Source organism: Dromiciops gliroides, chromosome 1 (assembly GCF_019393635.1).
Source record: "Dromiciops gliroides isolate mDroGli1 chromosome 1, mDroGli1.pri, whole genome shotgun sequence".
Classification (NCBI taxonomy): Eukaryota; Metazoa; Chordata; class Mammalia; order Microbiotheria; family Microbiotheriidae; genus Dromiciops; species Dromiciops gliroides.
Genome location: NC_057861.1, coordinates 76,717,877 through 76,745,319, shown reverse-complemented (window position 1 = coordinate 76,745,319; position 27,443 = coordinate 76,717,877). Strand labels below are relative to the sequence as shown.

Here is a 27,443-nt window from a genome sequence, read left to right as displayed (position 1 = left end):
GTAGGAAGGTGCAGTTGAAAATGGGAAGCCCTGGGGCAGCTAGGTGGTGCACCGGTCCTGGAGTCAGGAGGACATGAGTTCAAATCCGGCCTCAGACACTTAACACTTACTAGCTGTGTGACCCTTGGCAAATCACTTAACCCCAATTGCTTCACTTAAAAAAACCAAACAAACAAAAGAAAATGGGAAGCCCTGAGCAGGCAAAGATCAATCTCAGTCATACAAAGGACTGCAAGAGGTAGAGGGAGCCTAGTGCAAAATCCCGAAGCCCATAGAGGCTATTCAAACAAGTACTAAGGGTAAAAAGAGAAAGAGGGAAAGGGAAAAGGAGGGAGGGAGAGAAGAGAGCAAGAGAGAAAGAGAAAGAGAGAAGAATCCTTGGAGAATGAGATCTAATTGTGGTCTCCCAGTCCTCTGTAGGCAGGCTTGGGATTAAGCAGGGATTTGGTTCCAGGGAATTAGTGAGAAAGTGGCAGACCAGGATGCTAAGTGACAAAAGAAGAGAGAATCTATAACAAGTGAAGAATGATGACCTGGGAAAGAGTTAATAAATGTTAGACTGGGGCCTATATTAAGTGAGCCTCAAAAGCAGCTGCTCTGTCAACAGCAGCTCACTGCCGTCAATGCCAATTCTCTATGCATCAGAGTGACCTTTGTCAGTAGCAATGCCAGGCTGAGTGCTTCACCCAGAAATGAAACTTTGCTCACAGCCTTATCAAAGGCACAGCAATAAGAGATCATTAATTTTTCTTGACAACAACATGAGAGGGAATAACTAGCCAATTGTGATGTTCCATACAGAAGGATTGCTGGTGATAGAGTGGCCATCACGGAGATCTGTGATCCTATGACTTGGGGGCCTATTAAAAAGAAAAGAAAACCTTAGGGATGCCAGAATTGGTTGCCCTATGTCTGCAATTTTTTTTTAAACACTACTTGTTCCCCCTTCTTCCTCCTCCCCTCAAGACTTTGGACTCTAAGAAAACTTAAGTGTAAATTTGTTTACTCAGTCTCTGAGACAGAACCAGAATTTGATCAAGCAATGATTGACAGATGAACTTTAATGAGAAAGGTACCATTTGGCATTTTAGTATTATATTAATTAAAATTTTGTTCTAAATAATATGTGATCAATTTGAAGTTAGTTATGCTTGCTATTTTAATAAAGAACTATTTTTTTTTTACTTCTAAAAGCCCAATTGCCTAAATTATGCCCTTAACTGTGGAGGTTGTTCAGGGTCCTTAAAGGCTACTGTGGATCAGGAAGAACGACAACAACAAAGCTGAACAGCTCTGAAAGTAACATGCTGAATTATATACTAAAAGAAAAGGAAGCTTCATGTACGACTCTTTCTGGAATTTGTACATGTGGAAATGCTTGTTTTAGTTGATGTTAAATTCAGAATTAGAAAATATCTGAAAACAATCTATGCTATGGCAGATCCTAGCATGTCAGCAATGCTTTAGTTGGTTAGCAAATAAGCATTTATGAAGGGCCTACTCTGTGCCGGCACTGTGCTGAATGCTGGAGATACAAAGAAAGGCAAAGCACAGTCCCTTTTCTGGAGCTCACACTCTAATAGGAAGAAAACAGGAAAACAAACATGTACAAACAAGCTATGTACAGAATAAACAGGAAATATGCAAGAAAGAGAAGGCACGAGAATTAAGAGAAACTGGGAGAGGTTTCTTGTATAAGGTTAGAATTTAGTTGGGACTTGAAAGAAACTAGGGAAGTCATGAGCCAGAGATGAGAGTGTAACTGGACTGAAGAATAATCACACAGTAAAGAACCTGACTCTATTTGAAAGACAAGACTGGCTACTGATAGGGAAACTAGACTAGGCTCAGTAGTCTGTTTACAGTCATTTTTAAAAAAGATTAAAGATGAGAAGACATAAGAAAAATTAACAGCTCCAACCCGACCTATTCAAAACAAAATAGTGAAAAATGGAAAAAAAAAGGCATATACATACATACATATATGTATGTATGTATGTATGTATGTATGTATGTATGTATGTATATATGTCTGTCTGTCACATTTCCTATAAATGTTTAACTGATGTAAAATGGCTGCCAGAGGAGGAGGCCAAAAGAACCTAGAAACTATTAACAAGAAAACACCTACAAAAAAAAAAAAAAAAAAGGCCTGTGAGCCTCCGGCTTGGGGTTCACTCCACTAGGGGGTGGCCCATTCTCGCAAGAATGAAAATAAATGATCTAAAAGAATAGAAAAATGCACAGGCAATAGTAATACCCAATGAAGGCAAGCAAGAGAACATTCCTAACTTTGGATTCATATATCTTGATTGCCTTTATAAATTTGTAAAGACAAGAATAATCTACATGAATATCAAGGGCATCCTTGATGTAAATATGAGAAGAGAACAAGAATGCTTTTGCAAATAATTCTCTATAGTAGGCTACGTCTGTGAAGTCAAGCAATTGAGGTTACAGAGAACACAAGATCTTGCTATTTGCTTACTTATTATAAAAAGGCTTGTCCTTGGCCCTCTTCTCTTTACATTTACATTCTCTTTTGGTAATTTTGTCAGCTCCCATGGGTACAATTACTTCTGCACAGATGATTCCTAGATCTATATATCCAGCCCTAGTCTCTCTCCTGATCTAGTTTCATATCATCAACTGTCTTTTAGACATTTCAAACTGGATGTCCTATACCAAACTCAACATGCCTAAAACAGAACTCATTATTCCCCCCTCCACCTTCGCCCCAAACTCTCCTCTCTTCTGAACTTCCCTTTAACTATTGAAAATACCACCATCTCTCCCAGTGACCCAGGCCCACAACCTTGATAGCATACTTCACTCCCCACTCTCACGGACTCCTTATATAGAATCCATTTCTAAATATTGAGTCAACCTCCACCAAATCTCTTGTATATGTCCTTTTCTCTCTACTCAAAGAGGCATAATCCTAGCTCAGGCTCTCATTATCACTTGGACAATGACTTTTTGATTGGTTTCCCTGCCTCAAGTTTCTCCCCACTCTTATCCATCCTTCAACTTAACTACCAAGGTGATGTTCCTATCTGACTCCTTCCTACCTTTCACTCTCCAGAGTATAATCCATTGGTACTGGCCTCCTTGCTGCTCCTCACACTTAGCAATCAATTGTTTCTGTGCCTTTGCATCTGCTATCCCACATGCCTGGAATATTCTGACTCCTCTTCTCTCTGCGTGTTAGTTTCCCTTAATTCCTTCAAGATTCTGTTCCTTCTCGGATCACCTTCCATCTACACTCTATGAAGCTTTTAAGTAACTACTAATTTACATGTTGTCTCCCCCAATAGAATGTTAACTCATTGGGGGAAGAGATTACTTTTACTTTTCTTTGTGTTTCCACTGCTTTTAATACAGTCATTAGGGGCAGCAAGGTGGTGCAGTGGATAGAGCACCGGCCCTGGATTCAGGAGTACCTGAGTTCAAATCCGGCCTCAGACACTTAACACTTACTAGCTGTGTGACCCTGGGCAAGTCACTTAACCCCAATTGCCTCACCCCCCCCCCAAAAAAAACAGTCATTAGCATAGATTAAGAGCTTAATAAATGCTTGTTGACTGCCTGATCTTGGTAGAGCAAAAAAATATTTTTTTTAGACTAAAAAAATTTTTTTAATAAAAAGTATGCTTCTATCTGTATTCAGACACTATCAGTTCTTTCTCTGGGGATGGATAGCATTTTTCATTATAAGTCCTTCAGGGTTGGATCACTGTATTGCTGAGAGTAACTAAGTCATTCATAGCTGATCATCTTACAATATTGCTTATTGTGTACAATGTTCTTTTGGTTCTACTCATTTCACTTTGCATCATTTCATGTAGATCTTTCCAGATTTTTCTGAAGGCATTTTGCTCATCATTTCTTACAGCATAATAGTATTCCATGTCAATCGTAAACCACACCTTGTTCAGCCATTCACCAATTGATGGGCATCTCCTTAATTTTTTAATTTTTTTGCCACCAGAAAAGATCAAGCAAAACAACATCTTAAAGGCTCTCCTCCAAGAAGTCTCTCATGCATCTGTTAAGATCTGATAGGATTCCAGGGGCAGCTAGGTGGCACAGTGGATAAAGCACTGGCCCTGGATTCAGGAGGACCTGAGTTCAAATCTGACCTCAGACACCTGACACTTACTAGCTGTGTGACCCTGGGCAAGTCACTTAACCCTCATTGCCAGGGATATATATATATATGTAAAGGAATGGAAAGAGGAATTCACTGCAGAGGAAAGGGAAGGGAAGGTTGGGAAAACTATCTCACATAACTGAGTTTACAAGTATAAGTTTGTACAAACAAGGAGGAAGGGGATGGGGAACAGCTGACCCTTGAACTTTATTCTCATTTGAAGTGGTCAAAGTGGGAAAGGGAAGGGAATAAGCATTTATTTATACAGCACCCACCACATGCCAGGCACTGTGCTAATAGCTTTACAAATACTATCTCATTTGATCCTCACAACACCCTAGGAGCTAGGTGCTGTTATTATCATCATTTTACAATCCAGGAAACTAAGGCAAAGAGAGGCTAAGTGAATTGGCCAGGGTCACAGAGCGCCCATATTTGAACACAGGTCTTCCTGACTCTAGGTTCAGCATTCTATACACCTAGATGCCTCATAAAGTCAAAGAACTCTCTCTCTCTCTCTCTCTCTCTCTGATGTGGAAATACATTTCATTCAACAGGGAAATAGGAGGGGAAGGGAGGAATGGGGAATTAGAGGGAGGGTAGATTAAGGGAAGGATAAAACAAATCCTAACTAAGGACATACAAAAACAGTTATAGCTCTTTCTGAGGTGGCAAATAATTGGAAACTGAGGGGGTATCTGTCAATTGAGGTAGGATGAATAGAGAACCAAAGATGACTCGGAGGGCTCTCCCACCCCATCCTTGAGTTAAAGCCATGGTGATATTTCTTCTCAAGTACATTCATAAACATGTTTTTACCTAAACAAGCTTCATTTAAAAGGTGGACTGCAGGACCTCCAACTCTAAGGGTCTATGATTCTATATCAATAAAATCACACTCAATACAGCATTTTAAGCTTTACAAAGTGCCATTCTCACTATGACTGTGAAAGGAAATTATTATCCCCATTAATCTTAATAGTAGTATTATTCCCATTTTACCGTAGAAAGACTAAGTGACTTACCTACAGTCAAACAGCTAGTAGCTAGTAGCAGAACCGAGATTCAAACTATCAAAGTCCAATGCTCTTTCCACTGCATTCCTCAAACACACCCCACATTTTCCCAACTCTCCTCCTTTCCTAATGCTACTTCCTCTGTCTTCAGTGTCCTTCCCCACCATCAGACTGTCAAAATCCCACCCATTTTTCAAGGCTCTGCTCAAATGCCATTTATTCCCAGCCAAAAGTAGGTCTCTCATGTCCCTTATCACATCCTACTTTAAATTAGAGTAAATTCTATCCATGTCTTATCTCCTAGTAGACTTCAGACTCCTTTGAGGGCAGGGACTGTCTTATTCTTCCTTGTATCCTGCAGTTAAAAAGTCATATATATAATATGTAGTTGGTAAAACATTTGTTAAACTGAATTAAGAGTATAAATGAGAGGAAACATGAGAAGAGGGGCACACAAAAGTCTCCTGCTTTGTATAAAGCTAAAGCCTTCATCTCCCTCTGACAAACTAACTATAGGTCCCAAGCTGCTCATTGATTTGGAGATCTTAGGCCTTCCATAGGGCAGGAGAGTAAGGAGTTTTGACTATGACCATAAAGAAACAATCAGTTGAGGGTGGGGGCACTGCTTAGTGGGTGGTGCCAAGGCCAGGCCTTCTGGCTGCACGGGTCTCCAGCTGCCTCGAGGAAACTTCCTGGCCATTCCTGCTTTCTAATCCAAGCTCCCATCTCACTCCACTTGGCCGAGCCCAACATCTGGGCTGTTAATTTTAATTGTTCCATAAAGCACACTAGGCCGCCCAGCTCTGCTCCTTTAGCACCTTCCGTGCCATGTGTGGGGAACACTTCTGAGCTAACTTTGTTTAGCCCAACCAAGCTGCTGTGGCCCCCTGCCAGTCCAAAGTACCCTCCCCTCCTCCTCTTACATCCCTTCCAGCTGCCTTCAGCTTTTACTGCTGAGGGATAGATGGCACACCTGGATATGTCCCTACCCCAGACTCCTCTAGGACTGGCTATAGATCCCTTTTTCTCTTCCCTCCACCCCCCCCCCAATGTTTCAGGATGGGCATTTCAGACAGATGCCTACCTCATCCACAAGCCATCCTTTTTCCCTTTCTTAAGCATGAAAGGGTCAAGACCTGGGTGATCTTCCAGATCTCTTTCATAGACACCTGGGCACCTGTGCTGCAAGGAGATAAGGAGCACGTAGGATGGGTCTGTTTCAGCATTCAGAGGAAAAGCTTTTTGTCTGGAGTGAGATCTGGACACTATTCAGGTTGCCCAGGTTTCAAATATGCCATAGTTCAAGCAAGCACCATAACCTACCCTGCTCGACTCAGCTGCCTTTCAATAAGGCTCAATAGCATTCCGTTCTGTGGAAGTTTGCAGAAACATGAGGCTGCAATCACTGCCTGGAGAAACAAAGTTCCACCTCCTCTAGCCTGGCCCACTTACTGAGGGGGCTCCCAAACCCAAAGTGCTTCTTTTCCTGTTCCATGTCCTATCCTTTCGTGACCTTCCCCTGGAAATGACAACTTGTCAGTTCAATGCTTCAGCCACTAGAGCCCAAGGGAGTCCCATTTTTCAACTCATCAATAAGCTTTTATTAATTACTTTCCTGCTGGGTGTCAGACACTATCCTAGGACCTGGTATTACAAATACAAACCTGAGATGGTCCCTGTCCTCAAGGAGCTTGCATTCCTCTGAACACGAATCCGCTTCTTCCTATTTCATTGAATCCCAAGATGCCAAAGCTTCTTTGGGGCCAAACCAGGTTCCCTGCCCCTAATAACCCCATCTTCCACCCAAACCCAACCCCTCCAGCAGCAAACCCCATTCAGTTCAGTGTTCTCACAAACAAGGTAAGGCTGAACTGGAGGAGAAGGGGTAAAGGGAGAGGAATATCCACAGCTAGGACAGAATAAGAGTCAATGGGTGAGCATTCAGGGCTATGTCTCATGTTAGGTTTTTAAATCCATACTCAATCTGCATGTAATCTGGAAATTCCTGAGACTAGAGATGAAGAGAAGTCTGCAAATGCAGGAGCAGGAAGGGAAGTGAAATGAGGGAGTCTTGTAAGAGGAAGAGACCTCCACATCTGAGCTCTTCCAAAGCACCGAGGGAACAAGCCTGAAGTTAAAAGTACAGGCAGAGGGGCAGCTAGGTGGCGCAGTGGATAGAGCACCGGCCCTGGATTCAGGAGGACCTGAGTTCAAATCTGACCTCAGACACTTAACAATTGCTAGCTGTGTGACCCCAGGCAAGTCACTTAACCCCAATTGCCTCACCAAAAAAATATAATAAATAAATTAAAAAAAAAAAAGTACAGGCAGAGCACATGAAGGGCAGTAGATAGGGAAGGGGGGAAAACAGTAAATTAGGTCATGGAGAGAGAGGAAAGGCAATGCTTTGGGAGAGTAAGGGGTGGGGGAGTGCCTTTAGGGCAAGGAGGTGGGAAAAGAGAGTGATCTAGGATGGGGGGGTAGGGACAGCAAAGTACAGCAAGTGACTACAATGAGGAAAAGGCTGAGAAAGGACAAAAAGCTAAGGGAAGTGCAGGGATCTGGGAAAGGACCAAGAGTGGGGAGCGTGGGGGAGGGGGACTGGAAAGGGTGGTGAGTAGGGTGGGGGTGGGGTGGGTGGGTCTGAGAAAGGACAAGATTTAGGATACAGCAGATCACAATGAATATAAGGAGCAAGGAAACAACCTGACTAACAATGCAGTAAGGCTGGCTGGGAACTCATGCCTCTTTCCTGTCAGTCCGTGTTTTGGGGGAAATCCAACTGCCAATACTCCTATTTTTTGGACAGCTAGCCTCAGTGCAAGAAGAGTGCCCGCTGAATTCAGGGGGCCAGGGAGGGCCTCTGGGCTCACTTTGCTGTATGCCCTCCAGACTGGGAAGATGCTGGCCTGTTGAGAACACTTGCTTGTAGACCACGAACATCATTCCTCCTCTAAGTTCCCTTTCTCCGCAGCGTCCCACAGGAGCTTCTTCCCTTTCCAACAAAAGCCAGGGGCTTCCAGAATTGCTCCTAGCCAAGCTATCCTATTTACCTTCACGGTCTCTCTCTGGCATTAGGAATCATGAAGCCTTCAAACTCAAAAGTCCTACAGGAAATTACTTTGATATTGTAACCACCTCCTGGGGCAAGTCTGGAAGTTAGAGGCTGTGCATTTTTCTCTACTTTGGATAAACTATTTTCCCCTATTAATCAGCAATGACGTCGGGGCCAGGCAGCCAGCACCGCCTATTTGTATGGAGGGCAAGAAGCAGACGAGGCTGCCTGGGCCAGTGCCTGCATGGCTGGGCACTGGGCTCCAGCCTTGCCACAATCCCTAGGCTGGCGCCTCCCAGCCAAGCGTCACCCCTTCACTAGTCTTTCTGTACAAACACCACGGCTCTGAAATCACACCTGCAGCATGAAGCAAAGATGGGTGAAGGAGAAAAAAATATCTTTGCTGAAGCCTGTATCACATTTCTTTCCATTTGAAGCCAATTCTGGGGATCTCCAGATGAGAGCACAAAGGGAGCCCTGGAGAGGCAGGCCCATGACCACTGTTAGCTCCCTCACCGCACTGCAGGTCCCTGGACAGACAAATGAAAGGTCCTATGTCTTCCTAGTCCTTCTGTCCCATTCACTTCCACTCTTCCTCCTTCACAACACCAGTCACGAACTGGAAAAGGGGAAAAAACCCCTAAAGACCTATGGGGCTCTGAGGTCACAGCTGGAATCAGTGACCAGAGAGTCCCTCCAGGACTACACCCCTTCAGTCTCCAATAACATAAATGGCAGACAGGATTCAGAAAGGAACCAGGTAAATGTTAAGAGATGTGAAGGGGAGGACTATGTAACAAGCAGCCTATGGAAACAGGACAAAGTCATTGGGGCAGGTTAGGCCAAAACATGAGCAAGAGTCTTGGTTCACTGCTCTTTCATGTGGGAAAGCTCTCTGACCCTCTGTGGAGAAGAAAGAAAGGGTTAATGGGCCACAGAAACACTGCAATTTAGGGAGAGGGAGGGCCAAAGGAGAATATGTACACATGTGCCTGGCACCCAGACTCAGGAATGTATTGATCACAAGCCCTGTTTCACCTGGGAGAAACTGGAAAGTTAGTCAGGAGCATGGAGATGTAACTGTAGGGTTGAGCTGTTCAAGCAGTGAGGAGGAACTTGGCCCCAATCACCAATGTCTAGAACCTCAGTCAGACAGAACAGGGTCAAACACATTCCACTGGGGAGGCCTTCTGGTTCTAAACAGTATTCACTATTTCTAGTGGTCAAGATGTCATTTGCTGGCTCCAGATTTGCTTTCCATGGGTGACAAATAGCTGCTCCAAGTGACTTTAAGATTCCTCATACTTGGTTGGTCTGGGGTCTGGCTGGGTTCTTCATATAGAGCTTGAGAGGGAGGGGCAGGAGCTGGCATCAATGTCCTCAGCTCAGAAGACCAGGGGAAGCAACAGCAAAGCTTCTCCTCTGGCACCATTCAAAGAGCAGCCAGGCCACCTGCCTGGGTGTAACAGCATAGCTCTGACAGCCACTGCTGAGGACACCCACAAAACCAGACCCAGAAAAGTCAATGTGTCACTGAGGTTATGATAATGACAAAGAATTCTGTCTGACACTGGGTTATTTCCATTCAGGTGACACAAGAGAAAGAGGGCAGCCTTTTTTTAAGGAGGTGGGCAGTGGTCGCTTCTCAGTTTTATTAAACATGTGGCCTGAATAAAATCCTAATCAGATAGCAGCTTTCCTATCCAGCATAATAACTTGCTTCCATCCATTACAGTTTTCTGGCTGGAAAAGCCACCATTTGAATTAGTGGCAGCTTTCCAAGCTGAAAACAGAGCCTATCACTTTAAATTTTGGTCAGCTATACCAAATTTAAAGTGATAAAACTCATTTTTGGCTTAGGAATCCATTAGCAATTTAGATGAGTGTTCCTACCTCTTTTCCCTTTCTTAGCCCCTAGGGTTGTTTTTTCTCCCCTTAAAAGATACTTATTTCTAAGAGTATGATTTCACAGCATTCACTTCTAAAACTGCTAGGATTTTGCTACATGTAAGAAATACATCAATGAAGTGGATATAGTAAGAATCACTCCATCCATCCATCCCTGAAAATACTTTCCCCACAGTAATGTATAGGCACCTCTCTTCCTTAGAAATGAGTCTTAAGGCTTCAGAGGATCCTTAGGCTGACATAGTGGGCATGACTATAGCTAAAGCTAGGCTGTTCAATAAGGGTGCTCCTTCTGTTCCCAGCACAAGACACCACTGCAGGTTGTCAACTTCTGACACAGGGTAGCAACCTACAGTACTAAGGGGTATCCCACACACTTTGCAAGGCTATGGCCCTTCTATAGCAGGGCTGTTACCCTGAGATCCGGAACTGAATCCTCCTGCTCAGGCCTCAGCACTGTCTCTGTCCCCTTTCATATTTTCCATTTGTTTTGTGAGGTGCCTAGAAGGTTCTGGCAGATGGGCCTCCTATAAATAAAGTTTATGAGATGATCCTGAGGACTGGGTGAGCTGAGGCTTCGGTGGCAGCTGCCCAGACTTAAAGCACCGCCCAATGGCTGATCAGACAGGTTGTACCAGCCCCAGTGGGCTGGAAGCCACATCTGGACCAGGGGGAACTAGCAAGCCAGGAGGCTGGAGGTGACTAAAATTTTTCAAGTGGGAGAAGAAAGAGAAATTTGTTGGCAGACAAAGAAACAGAGGCCCTGGACACCCTCCTCCGGCACAGTCTATGTAGTATGTGCCTGTTTGCTTGCCACATGGGCTGCAGTGTCTGAAACTGTCTCAGGCTACATAGGAGGCAGGGTAGCTATAGCTGGAAAGGTCCCCCTGACATTTATCAGCCACAAGTTGGTCCTGGTCACGCCAGACCTGGCATGGCAAGCCTCTGAAAAGACTGCAAAAGAGAAAGAGAGCATTAACAAAACTGGGGGAGGGGAGGAGGCTTTCCCATGTGCCAGCTGAAGTTCAGTTTTTATTTCTAGCCAAAGGTCTTAATCCCACCTCTGGCCACTTCCTATTCCTGCTTAGAAGATGCCGCTGAGGAGGAGACAGCAGCACCACAGTCAAGTACGCAGGGCCACTTTAGGAAGGGGCAGGTAGTGACAGGTGTTATTTCATTGGTTGAGAACTGAGGGGCTCTCTGCAGGAAGCCTGGTCTGATTACACAGAAGTCACAATCAATCCCTGGCCCTTTCTCTAACACCGACCTAGCCATGCCTAACTGATACTTAGAACTTTGGACCTGACTGCACAATGGGACAATGCCTCTAGTCTCCATGGGCATCAGGCAGGACACACTAAAGACTGGAACTAAGTTGTCACCACCAATGCCAAAGGCTAATTTCTGCAAAGGCTCTTGAGGATGATCCTTTGATGATAAGATGGTAGAGGCTGCCTCCTTGGGGATGGGGGTTAGAGTGAAAACATAAAAAATTCAAAAGCAGAGCTCACTGAGGAGGAAAGGGAACTCAAGCAAATCCCAGGCTTACAAGGAAGCTCAAGGTACGGAAGCTGTTACCTAGCAGGAGTCACGTCCCTATAGGATCAGTGGGCACCATCTTCCTTTCTGACCTGGGTCACAAGGCAATACTCATGAATGTTATCTGACTGCTGCAAGGGCCTACTGGACTTCCTTAGTAAGTCCATGCTAGTCTTGACTCCATAGGGTCCCTGCACTAGCCCACGAAAAACTCTGGAAACTATTCCACCAATTTCATCCTCAAGTGTCCAGTGGGGCTTTGAAACCCCCAGTTGGTTGTGGGAATCAGAATATTTCACAGAATGAAGGCCCCCTGAAAACTGTCTTTGAGCAGGATCTCGATATACCCATGACCTATCCTCCACCCCTCAACCCCCATAAAACTTCTTCCAAGGAAGGAGAATTCTTTCAGAAGTAAGTGCTTGTGATCCAGACAACATCCTCACATTTCTAGAAGTTCAACTCAAATGAAATTTTATGAAGTACCTATTACATGGAAGGATGAGGCTAGGCCTGGTTCCCTAGCTACTGGGTACCTCTAGGTTCCTGATGCTGACACAACTACAACTACAGATCTACCACCAGTTCAAACCATATCTCCACCCCAAGACAAAGCCAAGGGGGAAAGGAAAGTCCTGGACACTTTACCCAAATTTATTCCAAGTTGCCCCTCTCCCTACTTTATTCTCATTTAGGACAGCGACAAGAGGAGAGCCATAGATTGCTTATAATTCCTAATCATTGTTCCCCCCACCCCTTAAGGCTCCAAGCCCAAGGGGTTTGCTTACATGTGTGACAGAAGAAGGAAAGGGTGAATTTAGTGTGTTCCTGTATATGTCACAAAAGTTATAATGCCTGACAATTATGTAATAGTTTGCAATACAATATATTATTTCATTTGACCTTTACAACACTGTGGAGATAAGCACTGAAGGTATGATTATTCTTATTTTTAAAATGAAGAAAAACAGATTGAATATCAGAGTCATAATGTGACCTCAGGTCTCTCCTGACTCCAAGCAGATTATTATTACCATTATATTATGCCTCTCCATCAGAACAGCCTTTTTTCCTGAGCTCCTTTAAACTTTACTTGAAAGATAACTAGGCAATGAGAACATTTTGTAAATATAATCAATAAAACCTAAAACATACCTTCCAGGCAGGAAAAAAGGAATAATTTCCTCTAAAGAAGAATCATTTACTGGGTCAAACCCCCATCCCAAGACAAACAAGGGAGCCCCTCTTACCATCAGTGCTGTAACCTAGGATTACTTTGTCAACCATTACCCCTCTTTCTCTCTCTCTCTCTCTCTCTCTCTCTCTCTCTCTCTCTCTCTCTCTCTCTCTCTCTCTCTCTCTCTCACATGTGTGATTATGTTTATGAAAAATAATCAATTCCACATGGCTGGTGGCCCTCCCCGTGGCAGCTGAAACTTCATCCAAGATGAGTTACCTGCAGGGTTCGAGGTTTCTGGGTGCTAGGCGAGGGTTGGCACCCTTCCTCTCTTTGGCCTGCAGGTTCCGGGGGAGCTGGACACCCACAGTGCAGCTGACTCGCAACAGGAGAGTCACAAACAGCTCAGGGTAAAGGCCCAACACTGCTGCCCCAGACTCTGGAGCAGACATGATCTCATACAGAGCACATGTGGCCTGGAGGAGAAAGGGGGGTGGGGGGGGGGAACGAAAAAGAAGAGGATTAAAGAAAGGATCTCCAGTCCTACCACAATACCTGACTGGGTTAGGCTCAGTCAGTTACAAAAACAAAGGGAGCCAGCTCTTAGTACCCTTTTCCAATTCTGGCTCTGTAAGGAGGCCACAATAATTCCATAGGCTCTCTGTTACTCTGGTTTGGAGGCCTACAGTATCCAAAAAGGGACCAATGGAAACAAAGCACAAAAGCCACCATTAAGGGCCATTTCACTTTGAAACTGAAATGCTTAAGAGTTTGGAATTCTCTGCTCGGGGGAGGGGAGAGCAGGAGATCTGACAGCTCAGATTTTATGGGCAGGAAGACTACACACATGCAAACATTACACTTGCATAACCTTATTCCGGCTGATTTAAAGAGCTCGGTAATTACCCAGCACCAAACACACTGGGGGTGATGGCAATGTGCACAAGGGAGGGAGGGAGGGGCAAAGTGTTGGCTTTCACAGGGACTGATCCTGTACCATCTGTACTCGGCTCTTCAGAGAAGAGGAGGAAATTTTCACAGCTGTTTTACTGCTTAAAAAGCTGCCAAGCTGGGTTTATTTTTTTTTAAGGGATAAAATGCAAAATGATCTCCCTTGGGGATGAACACCTGAGAGGCCTTTTATGAGGCTAGAGCTTAGAGCTAATAGGCATTATATGGTGATGCGTTATTTCCCCAAGCAGGGCCTGGCACAGACACCTGAGTAGAGGAAATGAAAAGAGCATTTCAGGCAGTGATATCCAGAATGACATCTAGAAAGGTCAAGACTTTACTGCTGACCCCCTTGTGCCCTCTACCTCTACCACCCCATACCCCCCAAGGCATTCTATGGAGGAAAGAGAGATGGACAGGCTAAAGCAGTAGCACCAGAGGAAGTGAGGGAGAGAGAATATGGTGATAGGAATGAAAGACCTTGGAAGAGGACAGGTGAGTATACTCCATGGTCTCCAGGGCCATCCTGTATAGAACCTGCCCATAATATTTCCCGTCCACACTCCTAAGAACAAGAGTGGGGACAGACCAACTGTCAAAAACAGGGAAAGAAGCATGTGGGGTATATTCACTAAGGGAAAGTAAAGCTTTCAGGTGCCTTAGTGATAGGCTAAGTGGTAGATGGGAGGAGAGAAGACAATGAAGCAAGCACTAAGAGGCAGGGAAGGCTCACCTCTGTCAGATCTTACCCCAGAGCCTCAGGGGCTGCTTTATACCCACTCCAAGGGTTCATTCCCTCCTCCAAGTCATCAATCCACCATCTATCCCTTGACTATTACTGCCCACTGGAAACCCACGGTATACCTGCCCACTAAAGGCAGGGGAGAGGAGAGGTCAAAGCCACTATACTCACAGCAAGAGGGATCACTGTAGCCACCCGGTCGTAACTGCTGCTCAACAGGAAAGACTTGTTCTCTGTGAATGGGACATCTTTATTCATTTTGTCTAAAAGCAGCTCCAGGACTTGGGATGTGAGGGTGGGTTCTGTGGCCAGAGCCCTCCAAAGGGAACAGGTATGACTAAATAGAGCAGAGAAGGCAGGGGAGAAGTCACCTCCACACCAGGGTGAACAGCACCCCTCATGACCAAAAAACCAGACATTTACTAAAAATTTGGGGGTTTCACATTGTTGGGCTTGGGGCACAGGTCTTTTCCCACTTTAATCTTCTAGGATCCTAAGGGATATTTAGGTAGAAAATATAGTTCTTGTCCACCAGAAACTCAAAGTCTAGTAGGAGGGACATCATATACATGTGATGAAGTAACAAATGAAATGTGAGCATATATTAAATACCAAAGGAATGGAAAGATGATGGTAATTACAGAAGCCCAGTTTAGCCTGCCCCAGAGTGCTCCACCAGCCAGTCAGGGCCCTCACATCACAACCAACTCCATGACCCAAACACTCCACAATGATCCCAGATCCTGAGGAACATCTACCTTTGAGCCATTTTTGAGCCTTCCGGGGACTTCTCCTTTTCAAGGTTCTAACCTACTAATAGGAGGTTCCTGGGGAGATACAGTTAGGTCCACAGCATCTTCCCCCCTCCCAGAGGATCAAAGCCCCAGGAACCACTCTGAGAGCAGTATGCCCTTCTTAGAACCAGTTCCCAACAAGAGTATGCCAAGTGTGTATGGCTTCCACCTAGCTCTTATCAATCTTTATTATATACCAACTGACAGTGATAAAATACCACCACTTGAAACCTGGGGAAGATAGAAACCTTTTAAATAGTTCAACAGTGAAGCAGTGTGGTACATCAGAAAAACTACTGGTCTGCGAGAAGGTGTATGGGCAGGTTACTAAACCTCTCTAGGCTTCAAGTTTGTTTGTTTTTTTTTTTAATGATTCACATTTATACAGTACTTTCAGGTTTATAAAGTACTTTCCAGTAGAGTAAGAAAAAGAAAAAAAAAAGAGAAAGAGAAAGAAGATCAGAAAAAGTGGAAAGTTTCCAAGAAAGTGTTCCCCAAACACTATAGTTTCCTGGCTCAAGATGCTTACTGGAAAGCAGTAGGAAATACAAGGTTGACTAGAGATGGCAAAGCCATTTAACTGAGACTCTAGAATGACAGAATTTTGAACTTGAAACTCCAAGAGGCAGGCAATCACAGAAGGTTTCTGATCAGAGGAGTGGCATGATTAAAGTAATGTTTAAGGAAGCTTATTCTGGTAGCATGCTCAGGATGGGCCATGAAGAAAGATTAGACCATTACAATAATCTATGAAAGAGATGACTGGGGCCTGAACTAGGGTGGTGACAGTGAGGATAGAGAGGAAGGAATGGATAGGAGGCATTTCAAATGAAGGACTCACAGGACGTAAAGATTATGGTTGCACATGTGGATCCCCTTTTCAAGTAATGTTTTTAAATGCATAAAATAAAATATATAGAATCACAAAGGGAACCAATTATATAATTCTCAGATGCCCTGAAATCTATTTATAGCCATGAGCCCTCTTGTTCTTAACCTCAGGTTAAAACCCCCGATTTAGAGAGAACATAAGTAGTTTGGTTTTGAACATGATAAATCTGAAGTAGTGAGAAGACATTCAAATCCAACTGTCCAGCAGACAAATGATGATGCATCTAGAACTCAGGTAAGAGATCTGGACTAAAGATTGGCTTTTGGAAATCATTTGCACTATGGTACTGGAGTCACAAATGGATAAATGAAGTCACCAAAATGGATTTGCTCGCTGAGATTCAGAACAAAAGGAAAAGACTGCAAAGGGTCAAGGGCTGAGTCTTGGTCAATGTCCAAAGCTGGAAGCTATAAGGAAAAAGAGGAGACAATGAAGGGGAGAGAGAAAATTTGGAGAGGAGAGGGATATGGAGATTAGAATAGTGTCAGAGAAGCCAAAGGTAGAGGAAGATTCAGGGAAGAGGGTCAGCAGTGGATGCAGTGGGAGGTTTGACAAGATTCCTTCCCGACCTAAGGTTTCATAACGCTATTGCTAAAAGCCAGGACCTGTCTTGATCTCCAAGTGGACTCCATGGCTAGTAGAAAACAACCTTTTAAAAAGTCTAACAAGAATTAAGAACTTCTAGGAGCAGGTGCAACCTGCGTGTGGATAATAAACAGGCCATCCTCCTCCTCTCTTCCCCCTTCCTGCTCTCAGTCCCAGCTGGACCTGCGCTGGAGACAAAGCCAGGTGCAGGGACAACCTCAGATCTACAGCTGGCTGGTGTAGGTGACACCAGTCTCTTTGCCCCTGCCTGGTGCTGGCTTGCACTTCCCTAAGCAGGGCCTGGTGCTGGCTGTACTTTCTTTTTACCTTTGTCCTAGAATAAGACAGGAGAACCTGCAAGGAGGGAATGACAGGGTCATAGCTGAGGCAGGAAGGAACACCACAAGCTGGGGTGTCTGGACTATGTTAATAGAAGGCTCAGGGTGGGTGGCCATGATGTCAGGGTAGAAGCAGGGAAAAAAAGCCTGTCACTTGCTCAGGCTCAGAGTCTGAGTTCACTACCCTACAGATGACGCTAAATCCAGTAAGTGATTCTACAGGATGTGTAAATGAGAAAATGCTTCGCCCTGGGGAAGTTCTGAGGGAACCTCCTCCTGTACAACAGAACCAGAGAATTAGCTTGAGCCCTGTCAGCAGACCACACCAGCCCCAAAGAATCCATACCTGTCAAAGGGCAAGGGACTAGCCAAGAGACTGGCCACCACTGCTGCCCTATGCTGAGACGCAAGGAGATACACACTCTGCTGGATAGCCTTTGCCACATGTTCATCCTTGACCTCACGTAGCTTACCATGGATCAGGCCCACAATCTCAGGCACCTAGAAAGAAATGTACAACAAACACACATCATGGGGCCAGAGAATAAGCAAAAACAAAAGCCCCCTGCTTTTTTTACCCCAAGCCAGGAAATATATTCTAGGAAACCAAAACCAGTCAACTTCCCAAACAGGATTCAACTGAAATCTTTCGTGTTCAAATATGTTTCTAAGTCCAAACCTAGTTAGCAACTGGTATAAGGTCTTTCTTCTGTTTCCTCTGGGGTTTATATCTCCTACACACACTCCCTCAACAACCTAGTCTAGGATCAGTGATTTAGGCATCAATAAGAAGTATCCATGTGCTAAATCATGTGCTAGGCCCTCTTGGGGAAACACAAACAGACAGGTTCGGTGGGAGCATCTTTCAAACCATGAAGAATTCTAGCCTTGACCTCTATAAACCTCCCATGTTCCAGCCAAACCAGATTGGCTGCTTTTCTGTGAGTATATCCCATCCTTCCTGCTTTTGTTCATGCTGTGTTCCTTACCTGGAATATCCTTCGATCTTTTATCAAAAAGATAGCACAAATTTGCCTCAAAAAGCAGCATAAATGGGGGCAGCTAGGTGGCACAGTGGATAGAGCACTGGCCCTGGATTCAGGAAGACCTGAGTTCAAAGCCGGCCTCAGACACTTAACACTTACTAGCTGTGTGACCTTGGGCAAGTCACTTAGCCCCAATTGCCTCACACCAAAAAACAAAAAAACAAAAAGCAGCATAAATGGTCCATCCTGATGTTACCTTCCTTGACCTCCCAGGGTAGAAATTACTTTTCCACTCTGAATTCTTGAGGCATTTTGTTTACGTTCCCTTCTTCACCCCTTCATCAGATGCTAACTTGTATTATAGCTGGATCAATGTATCTTCTTTGACTGAGAACTCCCTTGATACAAGAGCCCATCAATATCTTACTCAACTAAGTGTTGTTCATAGGGAACATGGCAGGGTCTTGCACGAAGTAAATACTTCATTACTTTTTTTTTTCCCCAGGCTCTCTCCAGAACCAGAACACCTATCTCCATCCTCATACCCAACACACTCAAGTCCATTTGGCAATCTGGTAACTGGATGCAGACGCAAGGTGCAAATTCATGCTGCAGGTTCTATTCATAATTAGTATTAAGGCCTTCACTAAGATAACTACAACAGGCTAATTCCAAGGTCATGCCTCACCACAAGTCAGCTGCTTTTGCCTCAGAGTAGAAAACACAATTTCTGACAAAGAAAGCAAAGGATAGGCTACGAGCAGAAAATTCAGTGATATAGCCAATCTTCAGGTGTCATTTCCAAATGCATCCCTCTTTTCCCCTCCCCACCAGCTGATCTAGGACCTTCCCCCAAGCCCTTGGAAAGGATTAACATCACTTTTGGTTTCAGGATCTAGTCTGGATTGCACGGGACTAGAAGGTGAGTCATAGAGACTGGAGCAATCTGCAGGTACAGCCAACTCTAATAGGTAAAGATCTGGACCTCTGCAGCAATTCTAAAAGTAACAGGAAAGCCAAGGAAGGAAGAAAACTGGTGTTTCCAATTACAACCCCCAAATGTCAGTGAGTGGAAAGGAAAAGAAAATTCAATCCAAAGTTTAAAAAGGAAAGAGAAGGCATGTTAAAACCTTTGACTCCTGCTTCTCCAGGAACTGCTCTCCCCGCTAAACCTTCCAGGCCAGGATCTGGACCCAAATCCAGTTTGCCCCTAGGGTCTAATGCTAATTGGCTTTGAAGTGAAACCTACAGGGCAGAAAGAGGCATGGAGAGTCAGGCAGAACAATCCCAAACAGTGACAGTACCATGAAGGCAAAAGACCTACGAAACAGGAGCAAGCAGAGAAGACTTTTTTTGGTTTCTGACTAGGGAAAGAGGGAGCAGGAATTTAAATCCTAGCTTCCTTGCATAGCTAAGACAGGCGTCTTTGGCAAAACAGGAAAATGCTGGCTTTATTCCTTGGCAAAAAAAGCATCACTCTGGGGTACAAAGAAAATTCTCTGGGCGAGGTGGCTAAAGGCAAGAAGTTAGCTGCCTTAAAGCCTAGCTTGCCTGAGGTGGATGGAAGTTGAGGGGGTGCAGCTCTAGGACAGTACCAGGAGGCTTAGGGGCACTGTGTGGGGAGCCCCACAATTCCAATATAAGATCTACCCTATATAAGTTTGTCTTTTTTTGGGGGGAGTGAGGCAGTTGGGGTTAAGTGACTTGCCCAGGGTCACACAGTTAGTAAGTGTTAAAAGTGTCTGAGGCCGGATTTGAACTCAGGTCCTCCTGACTCCAGGGCTGGTGCTCTATCCACTTAGAAGTTTGTCTTCTGATGTTCTTGCAGAGCAGATCCTTCTCCTGGGATATGGTAAGAACAAGGACATGAGCCTAAAATTCTCCTCACTACATTTTTCCTACACCACTTCAAAGAGACAGGTAACAACCAGGCCTCTGCACAGGAAGGCTTCTTGTTAATGACTCATGAACACCAAAATCAGCTTCTATGGGGGAAAGGATTGGAAGGCTCCTTCACTGAGCCCAGACAGTTCTTTACCTTCTCCAGTAACACGGCTCCCCTCTCCTTCAGCAGGCAGTTGATAATGACTGTGGCAGCACGTGCACAATTCATATCAGGATCTTTCAGCCCTTCAAATGTTGTCAGTAGAAGGGAGATAAACTGATCTGGGGGGAGGCGCTTCCCAATAATCTGCAGAGAGAAAAGTCATATGGCAAGGAACCAAGGAGGAAAAGGATTCAGATACATTCTGGAGAATGCCCTAGGATACTCTGGTTAGGGTCTAGTGGGTGAGAGGGGTAATAAAACCAACCACACACTGTGAATGATAAGGAAACCATTTAAGTTGTGAAAATAATTAGGAGTCTAAATTCTTGCCCTGGAATGTTTGAGTGGCCCAGGTGGCAAAGGATCAAGGAAGGGCAAAAGGTAAAAATGGCAACTATCCACCCCCTCATTCAACAATACTAAAGGCTACCCCAAACAAGACTAGCTTTTTGCTCCAGTTCAATTTAAGTAAGATATTTGAACCAATATAGTCTAATGTCCATATGTACAGTTGTTGAGGAGCAGGGAGAAGGTGGTTCCTAAGAGATCTCTTGTTGATCAGACCAATTTAATTCGATAAACATACATTAAGTATGTACAACGTGTACGGTACCATATTAGATTGTAGGAATATGAAGTGATACAATACAAACCCTGCTCTCAAGAATTTTATAATCTAATGAGAGGTAAAGTACACACTCATTCAAAAAACATCTATTAAAAACTGACTATGTGCAAAGTATTGTATTAGTCACAAAATGAAAAAGTCTTTGCCTCAAGAAGGCTACATTCTCCTTAAGTTTAAGGAGATACCAATGGAAACTTCTTGGGAAGGGGTATGATATGGTCAGATTTGTCCTTAGCTATGCAAGCTAGGCAAGAAGCAATCAGGGTCTGAACTAGATTTGTAAAGAGAAGGGGACAGATGTGAGAGATGTTATGGAGCTAAGACTAATAAAACCTGGCAGCTGATTGTATCTGAGGGAGGAGGTTGGTGATGAGAATTAAGGAATCGGAGGTTGTAACTAGAAAAAGATAGCAGTACCCTCTATGGAAGTAGGGAATTATGGAGGAAGGGATGAGTTCTACTTTGAATATATTGACTTTGAGATGCTCATAGGATATGCATCTGGGGAGATAAAACAACCAGGGCTGAGGATTTAGATTTTGAAGCCATCTATACAGAGATAATAATTGAACTTATGGGTGTTGATAAAATCACCAAGAGGGAAGATGCAAAAGGAAAATGAAAAGAAAGCCTGGGACAATCTTGGGAGATACCCATGGTAAAGGGATGGGACATGAATGATGATCAAGCAAAGGAAACTGAGGAGTGGTCAGAAAAGAAGGAGACCTAAGAAAGTGCAATGTCATAAAATGAAGGAAGGAGAGAGTACAAAGTATGAAGGAGAGATGCAGGTAAAGTACTGTGAGGCTCAGAATGGGAAAGAGAGATTACTTGGCACCTGCAGGGGTTCAGGAAAGACTTCCAGTAAGATATAAGCTCCTTGCCACTCCCGAAGGATAAATGGTCAAAGGATATGAACAAACAGTCCTTAAGAGAAGAACTATAAACTATTAAAAAAACATATGAAGGACCGCTCCAAATCACTAGCACCAAGAGAACAGAAAATAAAAACAACTGAGGCTTCATCTCACACCCAGAAAACTGGCAAAGACGACAAGAAGAAAGCAGTGAGTATTAAAGGGAAAGGGACACACTGTATTTAGTGCTGTGGAGGGTAGCTAGATGGCTCAGTGGATAGAGCTCTGGATCTGGAGTCAGGAAGACCTTAGTCTAAATCTTGCCTCAGACATTTACTAGTTGTGTGAACCTAGGGAAGTCACTTAACCTCTGTTTGCCTTAATCCACTGGAGAAGGAAATGGCAAACCACTCCACTATCTCTTTCAAGAAAACCCCATGGACAGTATGGTCCACAGGTTAACAGAGAACTGGACATGACTGAACAACAACAGAGCTGTGAAATGTTCCAATTATTCCAGAAAAAAAAAAATTGGAAGTATGCTAAAAAAAAAAAATAAATGACTAGAATGTCCATCTATACCCTTTGCCCCAGAGATCTCACTGCTATGGAACTGTAGACTACAGATAAACTGTATGGATAAAGCAGAAGCTGCCAGTCATGGTTCATGTGATATTTGGTTTTTCTGAACTGCTTTTTTCCCCTCTTTCTTTTGTAATCTTTGTAACAAACAATCATGCAATAAGTAAGGAAGAGGGGAGGAACACATTCAGAAATGCAAGTTATATTTTTAAAATCCACAAAAGCAAGATATAAATTCCTTGGGAGCAGGGACTGTCATTTTTTTTCTTTAAATCTTTAGCATCCAGCACTATACCTTGCACATTATAGGTCTAGGTGATTCAGTAGAGTACAGGGCTTGGAGTCAGGAACACCTGAGATCAGATCTGGCCCCAGACACTTAGGTAAGTCACTTAACCTCTGTCTGCCTCAATTACCTTAACTACAAAATGGGGGATAATAATACACAGGAATTTTGTAAAGATCAAATAAGATAATATTTGTAAAGTGCTTAGCACAGTGCCTGCACATAATGGGTGCTTAATAAATACTTGTTTTCTCCATTCCTCCTTAATAAATATTTGGTGACTGAATGGAGAAAGTGGCAAATGATATGGGAGGTGAGGTGAGTTTATTCCAGGCAAGGAAATCACAGGGTCTTGGAGCTGGAAGAGAGCTGAAAAGCACCATCCATCTAGCCCAATTCCTTGCCCAATGACTCAAGCCATCTATAACATCCCCTCTGCTAGAATACCTCCCCCTACCTCCATCCCCAAGACAAAGAGTTCACTTTTTGTTTTGGTGAGGCAACTGGGGTTAAGCGACTTGTGCAGGGTCACACAGCTAGTAAGTGTTAAGTGTCTGAGGCCGGATTTGAACTCAGGTCCTCCTGACTTCAGGGCCGGTGCTCTATCTACTGCGCCACCTAGCTGCCCTGAGTTCACTAACTTCTAAGCCAATTTTGTCCACTGTTGAATTGACATAATCGTTAAGACTTTTTCTTCATATTGAGCCAAAAATTGTTTTCCTTTAATTTCTGTTCTGAGTTATTTCACAGTACCAGAGAAACCGTTTCCTTTTCCCACTGATATCCCTTCAGATTGTGAAAGATAGTAATCATGTCTATCCTTCCTCAACAAGTCTTTTCTCTAATTCCAGGGAAGTGAGAAGGCTCCTGTTTCTTTTCCTTTCTCCTTTCATACATACATGCTCTTCAGTATGAAAAGCGCTAAGGACAACAGCTGGCTCTTCATTCCCTAAAATAAGCAATAAAACAAGCCTGGTCAATCAATACCGGCTCCACTAGCTAAGGAGTTCATTCCCTCATGTTTCTGAGGGAAACCACTGATAGAACTAAGGCTACTTATGTGAATACCCCACTGATTACCTTCTCACTTGTGTCACTCATCCCCTGGGATGGGTTTTTATCATCTGTAAAGGCTCAGAGAGCCTAGAGCACAGCCTTCAATCAGTCGATCAACAAACATTTAGTATGGTCCTATTATATGTTAGTCATTGTGCTGGTGTTAGGGATACAAATAAAGTGAGATAGTCTCTGCTTACAGTCTACTAGGAGAATACAACATTCATGAGTGTGATGTCCAGGAAAGAAATTTTGGTCTAGGCCAATGTTCTAAACCTAGGAACTTGTTTATTAAAATATTTTTCTAACTATTTCAATAGAGTTGAAATGTTATGTACTTCAAAACCATATTCTGAGAAGGGGTCCGTTGGCTTTGCCTGACTGCCAAAAGGTCCATGGCAGAAAAGAGGTTAAGAAGCCCTTGTCTAGGCAGTCATAGGGATATAGCCACAGGACAACCTTGTCCTCTCTAGTGGCAACAGCAATATTCATTTGATTATTGTTCCCTAAGGAAGAAGTAAAAAGCAGGGAGTAGAATGGGATGAGGAGAACATAGCTGCAGGGCAAGCAATAAGATGCATTTGATTGCTAGGTCCTGCACACCAGGCAATAGTTTTCTTCCCTCTTAGTCCATTAATTTGCACCAAATAAGCATGAGATTCGAAATGAAATGGAGAAGAGAGGCCCAGAGTATTCTCATTCCTCTGGCCCAACTCAAGGCAGAGTATGGCTACAGTCTGGCCATCATGGAGAATGCTGCTGGGAGGAAGCTTGCCATTTAATGACTAGATATACAACTTCTGTTCAGGGCTTTTGGAAATCAGAAAGATGAAGGATCCTGACCAAAAGGCAAGAGCCCCCACTCTCCTAGCCCCTTGAAACAAGATGCGACTCTGCAATTATGGACAGTTGGGGAGAAGGAAAGGAGGAAGATGAACTATGACTTCTTATCTGCTTTCAAAGGTGCCTCTGAGGCTAGCTAGGATAAAGAAAGAAAGGGGGTGGGCTGTCAGTTTTTCCAGCACAAATCTTTCTTCCAGGTTTTAGAATGAAGCCATTAAAACATTTCATCCAGGCCAAAGTCTGGGAGAAAATCAAATCTCAGAGTGTACTTCAGGGAGAAACTCCAGAACCTCTTTTCCCAATAAAGTGAGGAGCCAGCTTCCTCCAAGCTTATGGTAGGGGGCAGAGCAGGATAATGTGCATAAAGAAATCTGTCCCTGTGCTCACAGCTACTAGCATTCATTGCTGCCTGGCACTATGCCCTTCCTCATCATCAGAGGTCATCCTGTCCTCCATTGCTAGATCACCAGTGACAGTAGCTCTGGGTCCTTCCCCAAAAAAAGTGTCAAGTCCTCCCTTTCCCATTTAGTTCAACAGAGACCAACTGAGAGACCCCTGTTCAAGTGGCACTGAGGGGATACATCACCAAATGATGAGACCAAATAACATGTGGTAACCCAGAAAAAAACTCCAATGTAGTTCTTGGGAATGGGCACATGTGATCACATAACTCCTGCTCCAGTGACTTCAGTGTCACTAATCTCCACAAAATAAAAGACAAGCTCTACTACATTTTGGTGTTAGAGACCCTTAATAAGTGGCTCCCACCTCTCTTCCAGCCTTATCACACCTTACTCCTGTTCACTCATACTCTATTTTCTAAACCAAACAGACTATCTTATTTTATCCTGCCTAGAAGGGATGGCTTCTGCATAGCTAGGTATGAAAATTTTTCTTTTCCTTCAGGAACCAGACCAGGTGCCACTTCTTCTATTAGGTCTTCCATGATTTTCTACCTGAAACTGAGCCCTCCCCAGCCTCAATCTCTACTCCCTTCTGTCAAATCTCTCCTATAATTATCACATTCTAACTTGTATTATAGGAATCTACTTGTCATCCTCCTACTTCCTTACAAATTCCTCGAGGTCAAGAATCATGTGATTCTTCATTTTTGTGTTCTCACTGTCTAGCGGAGGGCGATCAAAGCCCAGGGTAGGTTCTTGATAAATATTTCTTGAATTGAACTGAATATGGCATTTCTCAAGGCCCATGCTAGGCTCACAGGGCTCAAGAAAATGGCTCAGGCTATGAGAGGGACCCTCATCTGTATGGCTGGTCCCCAGAGCTGGGGAAAAGCTGGGATGATAACTGAATAGTAGGGTAGTGTCTTCCCACCCATAGGTGTCTGCTATTTCCCTCTCACCTTTGCCCATAGCACTCAGCTAAATCAAGATGTGCAGTTCACCAACTAAGGCTAAATCCAAAAAGGGTGTTAGATGATCCACAGAAGGGGGGGGCAATAAATCTCTTTGGCTCCAAACATGTGGCACGGCAGGCATGAGGGCTTCTCTGCCCTTTTCTGCTCTTCCCCACTGAGGTCCATAGCTTTGGTACAATTCCTGACTTTCTGGCAGCTCCAGCATTTCCAGGTGGAAGCTGCAGCTAAGAATGCTGTTCACCAGACAAGACCTCCTGTCTTTAAAGTGGACCATAGCAGAGCAAACCTACTCCTGTGGGGTCACTATATTAGACTGTAGCAATAGCCTGTAACTGGGGTCTCCTGGGAGTTCACTCAGAAAAGCCAGATGGTGCCAAAGACTGGACCATGTCTGTAATCTGTAGCCTATGTTGACCTTCCGGAGGCTAACAGGTACAGGGTCATATGCTCCTTCTAACTTAGGGTGAAGGGTCAAGTGCTTTGACAAATGTCCCTACCCACTGGCTGTTAAGTAACCCCTACCAGCTGGGTACTCCAAAGAGAGCAGTGAGGGGTCATAAACTAAAAGTGAAGGAGCCCCTGGATCACTCCCTGAATTTTTATGTAGCCCACGCTCCCTTGCTGGCGAAGCTAAAGCTAACAGCCAACAAATAATGCCTCCAGGTTTCCATTAAGGAGGAAGAAGAGGCATTACTCAAGGGATGGGGGCTGTGTGGTCTCATAAGTGGACTTGAACTTTACTATCTCCTTATCTGTAGCCACTACTACCTGGAGAAGGTTTTGATTAAGAGGGATTATTCCATTTTGTTTTTGTTTTTGTTTTTTTTGCAGGGCAATGGGGGTTAAGTGACTTGCCCAGGGTCACACAGCTAGTAAGTGTCAAGTGTCTGAGGCTGGATTTGAACTCAGGTACTTCTGAATCCAGGGCCGGTGCTTTATCCACTGCACCACCTAGCTGCCCCCTGGGATTATTCCATTTTGGCCTGAATTTCCCAAATAATTTTCCATGGAGAGCTGGTCTGTGCCTGCTCTGCCTGATCCATATCTTCTGGTCTAGCTGTTCACAAGAACTCCTGAAAGCAGGTGCCCCACCTCTGTTTCTTTTCCCCATTCACTGAACCTATTGACACCTGATTGGTTCTAATGCTTCTCAGGTTCTTACAGGCAGAGCCCTGTACAAGTAATACTCCCTGCTAAAGTTGTTCACAGGCTGGCTGTGGAGCCTCCATCTGCCATTGTCCCACTGGAGTAGGATTCCAGGGCTAGCGGCACAGTTGCTGTTACCTGAGCAATGCTGTAGCAGGTATGAAAGAGAACAGTGACATCAGAATCAGTTAGGCTCTCTTTGAGAGATAAGAGCTTCTCTGCTACTTCATCCTGATAATCTTGGGCAAAACCTACAGGGAAAAAGAAAGTTCATCAGTATAGCCCAAGTAAAGCCATTCATTCTCCAGCCTGACATAGCCAGCTTAGGAAGTTCTGATTTCTGGAATCAGGGTGCCCTCTCCTGGTGGCAGCTCTTCCAGAAAGTTAAGCTGAACAGTTGGGGCGGGATGGTCTCCTCCAGGCTCCAGGGCACTTCAGAGAGCCACTTCTTCTATTTTTATAAGCACTGGATAGGGAACACCAA

General features: G+C 44.2%; 1 protein-coding gene across 1 annotated transcript in view; it reads right to left on the bottom strand.

Annotated features, from left to right (window-relative positions):
* MROH1 (maestro heat like repeat family member 1) overlaps positions 1-27,443 on the bottom strand; it is a 177,452-nt gene that overhangs the window by 40,687 nt on the left and 109,322 nt on the right. Inside the window, 5 exon segments of the mRNA XM_043977158.1 lie at positions 13,128-13,324; positions 14,713-14,878; positions 17,497-17,651; positions 20,175-20,327; positions 27,098-27,210. Of these exon segments, the coding sequence (XP_043833093.1) occupies positions 13,128-13,324; positions 14,713-14,878; positions 17,497-17,651; positions 20,175-20,327; positions 27,098-27,210 (784 nt within the window).